At 38.7% G+C, this 12,608-nt stretch overlaps 1 protein-coding gene and 1 pseudogene across 2 annotated transcripts; both read left to right on the forward strand.

The window, feature by feature from the left end:
* The first annotated feature begins 931 nt into the window (after positions 1 to 931).
* On the forward strand, positions 932 to 1,790 carry LOC104704611 (MADS-box transcription factor PHERES 2 pseudogene; annotated as a pseudogene). The gene has a single exon (XR_015562046.1). The product of XR_015562046.1 is annotated as an MADS-box transcription factor PHERES 2 pseudogene (transcript).
* Positions 1,791 to 5,021: 3,231 nt separating this feature from the next.
* LOC147941305 (uncharacterized) lies at positions 5,022 to 6,905 on the forward strand. The gene has a single exon (XM_087458461.1). The coding sequence runs from the start codon at positions 5,022 to 5,024 to the stop codon at positions 6,903 to 6,905; it is 1,884 nt and encodes a 627-aa protein (XP_087314587.1).
* Positions 6,906 to 12,608: the final 5,703 nt, after the last annotated feature.

The following is a 12,608-nucleotide window of genomic DNA, read 5'->3' on the forward strand; positions in this document are numbered from 1 at the left end:
TACAATTATATATATATATATATATATGTCTAATCTCATAGGACACCTCCAATTTTACTATATTTTAGAGTTAAACTCTATTATAGAGCAACATTTGTTCCAACCATACTCTATATACCTCTACTCTATATGTTACTCTAAAATATAAGGAAATATTGAGATAGCTTTATATTTACTTATTTAGAGTATTTTTTCTTGTTCACCGAGTAACTTATTATCAACTCTATTTATTTACACTAACTCTATTATAGAGTCAAATATAGAATAACACATTGGAGAAAAACTATGCTTTATTTTAGGGTTATTCAATATTAAAATAAAAATTAGAGATATACATTGAAGATAGTCTAATAAATTTTGAAAAATGTTAGGTTTTGGATTCAAATGGGAAAATAAGGATGGTTATGGCCGATAAGATGTCATAAACCAGATTTTTGAAATATACAATTTTACCTAGACTTTTATTTGAATTATTACTTTCTATCATACTAATATTAGCTTTAATTTTTTAAAAATATGTTTTCCTGTTAAATATATTAAAACTGATATAAAATAACAACAAACAGAAAAAATATGAGTTGAATATATATCTTAAATTACTTTTGATGTATTTTTTTTCCCTCCAATGGACTTCCTAAATTAGAGATAATCAATTTACATATGGAAATACATTATTTTGCCTAAATGTCTTATCTTTATTATGCCTTTAAAAGGTATAATATATGCATGGGTTATCTCTAAAGTTAAATGTTATCATTTTATACTCAATCACATGCCTACACATATATAAGGGTAAAACTTATAAGATATCTTGCCATTTTAGTTTAATTGAAAATTAATTAGTCCAACAAAAAAATAAGAAATTCCTAATAAGTAAAATCACCTTTTATTTATTATATAAACAATCATCATGCAAAGGAATCACACTCACACATAACAAAGATAATAGATATGAGGAAGAAGGTGAAGTTGTCGCTCATAGAAAATGCAACGGCGAGGAGAAAAACATTCCTGAAGAGAAAAGAAGGACTGCTGAAGAAAGTTAACGAGCTGGTGACTCTTTGTGATGTCAAAGCATGTGCGGTCATCTATAGTCCGTACCAATCAACTCCGGAGGTTTGGCCATCAAGGGAAGGTGTTGAAGAAGTAATGTCAAAATTCATGGAGTGTTCGGTGGGAGAGCGGACCAAGAATATGGTGGATCAAGAGGGTTTTGTATGTCAAAGGATCGCCCAAGAAAATGAGCAATTGAATAAGCTGCATGAGGAGAACCGAAATTCTCAGATTCAAGATTTTATGTTTGGTTGTCTTGAAGGGAAGATGGATGTGCGTCATTTTGATGGAAGGGATAAGGGAGATTTGAGATCTTTATTTGAAAAGTATCTCAGTGTTGTTACTCAGAGGATTGAGATCCTAACTAAGAATGGTGAGTCTTCTTCATCTTTACCTCCTCTTATTGCAGATGCAGCTGCCCCAATCGATTTGAATCAAAATCCTAACGTTGAAGAGCATGAGGACATTCTCTCCATGGACAACAATCACCAACAACCTGTAACCGCTCGTCTCGCTGCCCTCACCATTGCTGATGCTGATGTTTCTGCTCCTAACAACACCAAGACGCTTTAGTCTAAGAGATTTATTCCGAGTGAAGTGATTGACTGTGTTGCATTTTCTGTTTTATTTCCATCTTAGAAGACAATATTCATATATGATGTCTTCTTTTTCCGTTAATTGCTGTAATAATTAAAGGTTTTGCCTTTATATCTATTATCATGTTATTTTGATTACTAGCTGATGTGTCTGCGTGGAAAAGTTTAGTTATTTTTAAAGTTTTAAGTAAAAAACTAAACACAATAGTTTTAACAAGTTAAAAGACACCAAAAACGTACTCACATCATGGATTCCAGGAGAAATCAATAGACTTGCGAATGAGAAAAGTGTAACTTTCTAACCAATTTTAAAGTTGTTCAAATAATTAGCCATTTAATTAATGAATAAGATCTTAACCTAAATTTTGTGTTTATGATCTTCCTTGGAATCACTCCACATTCGAAGTCGTATCAGCTTTGTCCACTTTTTATGAAAATTGGTAAATATACAGTCAAGTCTATATATGTATTAGATTGGTCATAATATTTAAAATCTGAACGACTTTGCGAAATCCAACAGTAAAGTGATTAAAAATTTCAAGAGGAAACAGTAGAGAGGTTATTTTAAATCAAATGTCAATGTAAACTAAAATATTTTTATGTGATATGCTATTTAAGGATATTTATTAGGAAATTCTCAACTACGTAATCGAGGAATACTATGTGAGTTTTGTTGTGTAAGATTTGGTTTGCGACAAGAAACACTAAATCATGTAGTAGTCTAAAGGAATCTATAACATCCTAAATTTGGGCCCTTTGTTAAATTTCATCAAATCAAAATTTCCTTTCATCAACTTCAAGTATCTACAAATTTTATTCTTTTTTTCGTAGAAGACAACATGAGATAATAAATTTTATTATATATTTTTTCTATAGATATTAATTATGATTTACATGGAAAAGAAAAACATGTATATTCTACGTACAAGTAGGATTGTAGGAATATCAAGCAATAAGCACGGTCCAATCAGCATATATGAAATGTCTATTTTTAGAGCATAGAGGACATTCAAACACCACATAATTTAAGTTATAATTATGCGAGCTCTTCTTCGTCCTCCTTTTTGGAGATGTAAGAGCAACTTCAAGATGCTCGTCGTAAGATGATGAACAGTAAGAGGACCAAAATATTTCCCTTTCTCGAATCTCAAATTTGGAACAACTTGTCTTATACTTCAAGAACATAGGTCTAGATTCAGCTGAGTTTTCGGATGTTTCACCACCAGCTACGGTCCCAGGCTCTACATCAACCAACGTCCCAGCCACTACACCAGTCAACGCCCTAGGCACTATGCCATCTACTGTCCCAGAAACTATACCATCCACCACACTAATCACTACAGCTGCTAGTGAGCGAGACAACAAACAATTCACCAATTTCCTCTAACTCTCTGATCCTTCTATTTAATCAACTTCTTGGATTGAACCTTTTGGAAGATATGTTGTATGTTTTGTTCATGGTGGAACAAATGTGTTTGATGTTGGTATTTTGATTATGAACGTGGAACAAATATGTTTGATGTTCGATATTTTGATTATGAACAAATGTATATAATCACATATATTTAGGTTTAAATTCATATTTTTAGCTTTTATATTGACAAACAAATGAAAAAGGAGTTACTTAGTAGTATCAAATCATCTCGACATTTGTTACCATTTGCAGACAAATTCAGTCACATATTATAAACACAGAGGTGACAAAACAGTTTCAAGTTCCTGACTACCAACTTAACTTGGTGGCAATGGTTTCATACTATTTTGTGAATACTTTGTGAGTTGTGACTAACAACAAGCTTTGTTCTTTTGTCTCCAATTTGGCTTCTCTATAATGATGGAAATAAATGACTAAAGGGTAAGTGTCAAAATAGTTGTAAAATGTACAACACTTTTAGTTATTTGGTATGATAGTTTGCGACTTATTAACGATCACTTTTAGGTCACAAGGCTACGACGTTTATACTTGTTATGAATTATTTTGACTTATAACATTGCATATTGGTCACAAAATTTATAACTCCAGTATAATAATAATTTGAATCCATCGCTAATATACGGGTAGTCAAAAAATCATTATACATTTAATTTGCAACCCATGTGCAACCTATGATAATTAATCTCGTAAAGAAGTTTTTAGATACTGCAGGTTTGTGATGATTTTGTGGGTCACAAAACATAAGTTTTCTTGTATTATTCTATAATACAAGTTTTTTATTCATTCAAAACCCTAATCTCTTAATTTTCATCATTCAAGCACATGCCTAATACAAACCTTTTAATTGCCTAAAAGTGAACTTACAAGTTCTATGTATATGTTTTTGTAATGACCTAGAGAGAAACGGATCGGAGCTATATTGTATCTTCAATATATATAATATAGATCACTACTCTGGGAAATACAAGTCAACAATATTCATTGATTTATACTTTGTCATCAAATCTTTATTGTTTTATACACACAGTAAAAATTCTCAAAACATGTAAACTCAATGAAATATATATATCCATTCGTAGGAATATGCTATAATGCACTAAATCACTCAAAAATAATATAATGCACAAAATCAGTCAAACAAGTATGAGCTATGTTGTACCAAAACCAGAATACTAGCATACATGATAACATGCTCTGTGTGCGTACAATTATCGTAGTCAAGGAGGTGCATACTATAAGAACAAGTTTGGGAGGTTGGTTTATACCGACTCTTCAAGTCTTCATGTGTAATCATTTTAATGATCGAAAATCTTTGTAGATCACGAAACCTCCCTCTAGGTAGAAAAATGTGGGATATACAAAGAAAGAAAAACTACAAACCAAAAATTGCACAATTTATATCTTAGTCCAGAATAATTTATATTTCTATAGACAATTTCTACATGATAACATGTTCTGTGTGCTTCAAAGCCAAAGAGATTATCTTGCCAAAGAATCTATATTTTTGTAGACAATTTTCTTCCATCGAGGGTGTTGGATATAGGGGAAAACGTCTAGAGTTGTTTGGAGATGGTATGAAGAGCTTGTTTTCAAGATCAAAAAGGTAGTTGCAGACTAGAAAAAGCCACTCTCTTAAAACTCCATCGCCTTCAGCTTCTAGCCTTCTACACCTGCAAACTGGAACATTTATCTAAGCATGGAACTATTGGTGAAGGCTATGTTAATCTTCTAGATGTTTCTCAGAATATTGTCAAGTTTCTATATCTCTTTAGGTGATATTGTCTTTCTATATATTGCTTGTATAGTCGGTCTCTTAAGGTTGTATATATACGTTTGTCATTATCAATGAAAGGCAGAATCTTTTGGCACAAGTCTTATTATGGTATCAGAGCCAAAAGCAACAACAAAACCCTAAAAGTTCAAAGTTCGTAGTTGACATGGGAGAAGGCGAGAAGAAGGAAAACTTTGAAGCGAGTGAGACAAAGGTCGCGGAAGCGATGTCTTCACCATATTATTTGAGTACTGCAGACAGTCCGGGAAACTTGATTACAACGATGCAGCTTAAGGGGGAGAATTATGAAGAATGGTCTAAGCATGTGCGGAATGCCTTGCGAACCAAGCGGAAGCTTGGATTCATTGATGGAACCCAGAAGAAACCAATTGTGGTTGCAGAACTCGAACAGTGGGAGGTGGTGAATTCGATGTTGGTAGCGTGGATAATGAACACGATCGAACCCACGCTTCGTACAACTATCTCCATGGTTGAAGAAGCTAAAACTCTATGGGACGATTTGAAGTTGCAGTTTTCTGCAGGTAATGGAGTTCGTATTCATGAACTGAAATCTGAGATTGCGTGTTGTAGACAACAAGGTGAATCAGTAATGGTTTATTATGGAAAATTGAAGAAGATGTGGGACGAATTGGCTGTGTATAAGCCAATTCGATCTTGTCAATGTGGAGAAATTTCAGCGCTCCTACGGCAAGACCAAGAAGAGGATCGAACCCATGAATTTTTGATGGGACTGGACAGCGTAAAATTTGCCACGGTTCGCTCCACTATCACGAGTATCGAACCCCTGCCAAAGTTGTCACAAGTCTACCAAAGAATTGTTAGAGAGGAGAGACAGCAGACAATTACTCACAAAACAGAGGATCGTCCAGAGGCCGTGGGTTTTGCGGTTCAAGCTGGTTCATATCACAAGAACAATAGTGGGTATTCTCGTGAGTCCGATACATTGCGATGTGCTCATTGTGGAAAGAGTGGACATGAGGTGTCAAATTGCTATCAATTGAAAGGTTATCCCGAATGGTGGGGAGAGAGAGGAGGACGTACTGGTGGAACTCGTAGTGGTTCACGAGGTAGAGGGCGTGGTGGTGGCATGGTTGGAAGCTATGGTAGGGGACGCGGAAGTTTTCCTCAGACTCAAAGAAGCAACACATCAAACTTTACAGCCAATGCTGCACAAGTAATTCCACCACAAGGAGCAGTTGCTGCACATGCAACAAGAAGTGAAACAGAGTACGACCGGAGTGCTCTCCCACAACTCAACGATGAGCAGTGGTCATCTCTTCTTGCTTTTCTCAACACACGTCGACTGAATCAACCAGAAGACAAAGCTGAAAAGCTAAATGGTAAGGTCACACCGGTCGACTTTATAATCGACACGGGAGCTTCTCATCATATGACTTGGAATCTTGATTATTTAACTAATGCCGTTGATATCATGCCTTGCTCCATTGGTTTACCTGATGGAGATTATACTTTGGCAATTAAACAAGGAGATTTATGTCTCGGAGGTGATTTATGGTTGAAAGAAGTGCTTTATGCGCCAAATTTGAAATGCTCTTTGATATCAGTGGCCAAATTACTTAAGGCAATACGAGGCTCTTCCGTTACTTTCACCGCTGACTTGTGTGTTTTGCAGGACCATACCAAGACTATGATTGGTGCGGGTGAAGAATGCGGTGGGGTCTATATTTTCCGAGGATCTGTAGGAGGAGTACCAAATACAACAGCAGCTAGGAACTGTAACCGAGACTTGTGGCATCAAAGACTTGGACATCCCTCAAGTCGGGTTTTATCTTATTTATCATCTTCTATTGCTACACTTAAACCAGCCGAGAATGACGCGGTCTGTGATACTTGTTTCCGGGCTAAGCAAACCCGAGATATTTTTTATGAGAGTAATAATAAAGCTGCTGCAATTTTCGATTTGATACATTGTGATGTCTGGGGTCCTTATCGAACTCCTTCTTCTTCGGGAGCTAGATATTTCTTAACTATTGTTGATGATTGCTCTCGTGCTTTATGGGTGTTTTGATGGCTGAAAAACGTGAGGTGTCAGGCATTTTACAGAATTTTATGACGATGGTAGCTCGGCAGTTTGGGAGACAAGTAAAAATTGTGCGTAGCGACAATGGTTCGGAGTTCCTGTGTATGAAATCCTACTTCACAAATGAGGGGATCTTACACCAAACTTCGTGTGTAGCAACTCCACAACAAAATGGACGAGTGGAGCGGAAACACAGACACATTTTAAATGTGGCCCGTGCCGTAATGTTTCAAGCAAAATTTCCGATCAAATTTGGGGGGGGGGGGAGTGTGTTTTAGCAGCGACTCATCTTATTAATCGCACACCAACACCCATTTTGAAGGGCAAGACACCGTATGAGATCTTATTTGGTACACCACCATGCCTAGAAAGTTTGCGTGTGCTTGGTTGTTTGTGTTATGCTCACAAGACTAATCGAGACAAGGATAAATTTGCTGAGCGAAGTCGTAAGTGTGTTTTTTGCTGGGTATCCTTATGGAAAAAAAGGATGGTTGCTTTATGATTTGGAAACGGAGGATTTCTTTGTCTCTCGTGACGTTGTCTTCCATGAGACTGTTTTTCCGTTTTCGTCGGTGTTGTCGGCGGATGAGACTTTAAAATCTCCGGAAACTGATTTGGTGATATCACAATTATTGGATGATGTTGAAGTTTTTCCAGAAAATTCTACTGCTCTAGTTCCAACAGGGCAGCCACACGAAGATCCATCACCAATAATACAACCTCCAGTTACTGTAGTACGACAAGAAGCAGTTGTTGGACCAAACATGCAGATGCAAGAAGTAAAAGCATCACTGCAGTCTCATACTTCGCTAGAACCGCAGGCAGAAACACAAGACCATGTTATTGAACAAATGGGTGTCGGTCAAAGAAAAAAAACTCCGTCTGCACGTCTAAAAGATTACTATCTTTACACTACGATCTCGGATGACCCCCCACATCTCTCACCAACATCTTTCTCGTCTAATTCAGGTATGGTCTCCTATCCTATTGCGAACTATGTTACTTGTGATAGATTCTCAGCTAGCCATAAAATTTTTCTGGCTGCAATTATGGTGAATACGGCACCACGACATTATGCAGAAGCAGTTAAAGACGAAAGGTGGAGAAATGCCATGGGTACTGAGATTGAGGCACTCGAAATAAATGACACATGGGATATCACGGATCTGCCCCCAGGGAAGGTAGCTATCGGATGTCGTTGGGTTTATACGATTAAATATAACTCGGATGGAACTATTGAGCGTTATAAAGCCAGATTGGTGATATTGGGAAATCGACAAACAGAAGGAGTAGATTATGATGAGACAATTGCTCCGGTTGTCAAGATGACTACAGTGCGTATATTTCTGAAAATCGCAGCGGCAAAGAATTGGGAAGTTCATCAGATGGATGCTCATAATGCATTTCTTCACGGTGATTTGACTGAAGAAATTTATATGACACTTCCACTGGGATTCAAAGGTTCTAATGGAAACAAGGTATGTAAACTTAAGAAGTCTCTTTATGGTTTAAAACAAGCTCCAAGGTGTTGGTTTGCTAAACTCACAACAGCTCTTAAAGGCTATGGTTTCGTCCAGTCGAAGACATATTATTCTCTATTTGTTCTCAAACGTGGTGAGCTTCGGTTATACATGATTGTTTATGTTGATGATCTCCTCATTGGAGGGAATGATAGTGCTGCGATTCAACGTTTTAAAGGCTACTTGGGACAATGTTTCCGGATGAAAGATTTAGGGCCTCTCAAATATTTTCTTGGTATTGAAGTAGCTCGATCTTCACACGGCATTTACTTATCTCAACGTAAATATGCATGTGATATTATTTCAGAGTGTGGGTTATTAGGTGGTCGTCCAGTAGCAACTCCGGTTGAGGAAAATCATAATCTCACGGCGGATGGAAAAGATTTTTATGATGATCCCGATGGCTATCGCAGGTTGGTTGGGCGTCTAGTATATTTGACAATTACTAGACCTGAATTGTCTTATATTGTGAATGTTTTGGCTCAATTTATGCATCAACCTCAAAAAAAACATTGGTTTGGAGCTTTGCGGGTTGTAAGATATCTTAAAGGTTGTCCAGGAAAAGGGATTATGCTTTCCGCTAAGAGTGATCTTAGTATTTCAGCCTATTGTGATGCTGATCATGGATCATGTCGACTGACGCGACGGTCCTTAAGTGGTTTTGTGGTGATGCTTGGTGACTCGCCGGTTAAGTGGAGAACTCAAAAACAGAGAGTGGTGTCTCGTTCTTCAGCTGAAGCGGAATATCGTTCAATGGCTGACACAGTGTCTGAACTTAAATGGGATCAAGAATTGCTTTCATGTTTTTGAAATATCTCATGACAAGCCTGTAACGTTGTATTGTGACAATCAAGCAGCCTTACACATTGCAGCTAATCCGGTTTTTCACGAACGCACAAAACATGTGGAGTCTGATTGCCACTTTGTTCGTGATGAGATTACTGCTGGACTATTGCGGACTTCAAAGATACACACCACTGAGCAAATAGCTGACATCTTTACCAAAGGACTCGACATTCAGCAGTTTGAGTATTTATGTCGCAAGTTGGGCATTTGTGATTTACATGCTCCAACTTGAGGGGGAGTATTGGTGAAGGCTATGTTAATCTTCTAGATGTTTCTCAGAATATTGTCAAGTTTCTATATCTCTTTAGGTGATATTGTCTTTCTATATATTGCTTGTATAGTCGGTCTCTTAAGGTTGTATATATACGTTTGTCATTATCAATGAAAGGCAGAATCTTTTGGCACAAGTCTTATTAGGAACCACTACTAGAAGACAAGCCATTGGTGACTACTACTATAGTTGCTAATTAGTCGTAAAAACTTTATTTGCAACTACTTAACGACTACTTAAGTAGTCGTAAAATAACGGTCGCAACAAAATTGGTAATCTGCGACGAATTTTTGACTCTTAAATATAGTCGTTTATAAGCGACGAATATGTGACTATTAGTGATAATTGAGTTACGTCATCATATAGAAATATGTAATTATGTATGATAAGTGAAAAGTGTGCTTAAGGGGCATGATGTCTTGAAAAGTCGCTTATGTCAAAAGGCACAAGTGTAGAGTCACGAGTCTAATCCTTCGTCACGTTTCATCAAATTGTTTCAAGTCTATACACAAACATTGTGATCGTATTGTAAACTGCAACAAGTTTCATGTAAATAAAAATTTCAGTTTTCGTTCTTGTCTTCAGCAAAGAGAAGAGACAAAGTGTAACACCCCGACCGCCACCTATTTGTGGGCTCCATGTCCAATCCCAGTCTATGGACTCACCTTTTTTAATGAGCCTCACGTCCTTTCACTAGGTCCGTGAACCCATCAATATCCGATGGCCGGTTTGCTACGTCCGGGAGGTTTTTAAAGACTTGTTACCATCCCTACAAATCACCACATGATCTTTCCCTGTGTTTTGTCCTCACTCGGACAGTTTCAACAGTCACTTCCTAGAAGGTCACCCATCCTAAGACTACTCCAGGTCAAGCACGCTTAATTCTGGAGTTCTCTCAGGACCCTTGACCGAAAAGATAAGTGCACTTTGGTGACATAGGTGGCCAAACGAAACGACCGCACCTAGATTCCCAATCCTCACATAGGATCCACGGGAATCGATCTCACCGGAATCCGATAATTCTGACGAGACAACCTGTGTAGAAATCGCTTCTTACAAAAACTTGCTAAAATACACCAAACACCACCTCATCTAGTTACTGAGTCACACAACCAACCACTCCTAGCGACCGAGTAACAAGAGGTGTGTTGGAATATTTGATTCCGTCCAGCCACAGACAACACTTCCCCACAATTATTCCAACTCACTATCAACTCCTCTAGTGTCGAACGACACCTCCACCTGGTGTCGAATGTCACCCATCACACCACTTGCGAACCAACACACACACCGACGCTCACGATATCACTTCCGTCTATCTCTCCTCATCTAAACCTAACTCCCACTGTCCTCCTAGGACCCAAACATAAAACAACTTGCTGGTGTCGACCGACACCCCAACTTTACCACTAAACCGTCTATACCAAACTATAATACAAACACTTGATTAAAACATAAACCAACCGTTTATTTTACAAACCCACCATTGGATATGAAGTTTGTAGCACCATGAGGCTCCCCACCAAATTTCAGCCAAATCGGACTCTGTTTCATCCTCTAAACGTTGTTCCAAAGTAGCCATCTCGAACCAGTTCTCGATGTCTATTTGTAGGTGTTGGTGTCGACTGACACCACAATGGTGTCGAACGACACCAAACCAAAAATCACAAAATAGAACTTCCGTTTAAGCTCTATTTCAAGACAAACCCCTTAACGTTCAAAATCATTGATTCCCTAATCAAATAAACACAGACAAATGACTTACCTAGATAATAGCTATGAGAGAGCCTCTTTCTCTCTCTCAATCCACAACCAAGTAATCATATCCTTCTCCACACACATATAGATGATTGATCTCCCTTCTCCTTCTCTTAACCCTCCTCAAGGCTCTTTTTCTCTCAGCATCAAACTCACCCTTTCTCATTCTCTCCCAGAAGAGACGACAAGTCCCCTCCCCCCCCCCCCCCCCCCCCAAGAGAAGAGGTTGTTAAGCCTTTAAAAGACTTAAGGTTTTCTCTCCAAACCCAAACTAAGTTAAACCGAGCAATTTCAAAACAAACTGAACGACCATAAATTTAATGGTGTCGACCGACAACCTCTTTGGTGTCAATCGACACCCACCCAAAATTGAGTTTGGGATGTTATAATTCTCCCCCTCTAACAAAAGATTCGTCCTCGAATATGCAAAACACCGCCACTCGACCAGAAAACTCATTCAACCAGCGTCGCAACGGTTTGCACCACCAAACCATCCGGTCTGCTGCAACCAGGACATCAATGGACCAAACCACCATGACCCCACTCGTCATTCCATCCTGACCCCATCGGGTAACACCATCCCGACCCAACCGGTCAATACCATTCGACCCCACCGGTTCACATTATCCCGACCCCACTGGGCCACACCATCCCAACCCCACTGTCTGCACATTCCTGACCCCACTGGTCCACACAATCCTGACCCCACTGGTCCACACAATTATGACCCCATTGGTCCACAGAATCGTGACCCCACTAGTCAAACAAAGTCCTGACCCTAATGGTTAACACTAAACCCGGGATTGAACCACCATCAACCCCGACATCTATATTCGGTAAATATGCTTAGTCACACACCCAAAACATTATTTGCTCCCAACTCATCCACTCTCAGGACAAAACCTTTAAGCCATACCGATTTCACTCTCAAACCACCGTCCACGAGTCATACAGTCTCACTCTTGGGTCTTCACCCACGAGATCTTGGTACCAGGGGAACTACCATCCCCTTAGAAGAACCACCATCTCCCAGGAGAACCACCATCTCCTATGCCTCTCTCAGGGCCCACCACCCCTCAAGCTATCGGTATATAGTGAAACTACCATCCCCTCAGGAGAACCACCATCTCCTTATGAGTTGTTCGGAACCCAGCGTCCCTAGAGCAACCAAATCTTGACGTCTCTAAGCACCTCCCGACAAGAATTACCTCCCCATGTCCGCGTAAAACGTCACAATGTCATACTAACCACCATATACTCTTTCCCGAAAACTCACATCCACCTTGGCCACTCCTA

The sequence above is a fragment of the Camelina sativa genome, chromosome 7, assembly GCF_030686135.1.
Source record: "Camelina sativa cultivar CO46 ecotype springtype chromosome 7, ASM3068613v1".
NCBI lineage: Eukaryota > Viridiplantae > Streptophyta > Magnoliopsida > Brassicales > Brassicaceae > Camelina > Camelina sativa.

What these genes read in the sequence shown, in the direction of transcription:
- LOC147941305 (XM_087458461.1), top strand. Translation starts at nt 5,022, where the DNA reads ATGGGAGAAGGCGAGAAGAAGGAAAACTTTGAAGCGAGTGAGACAAAG.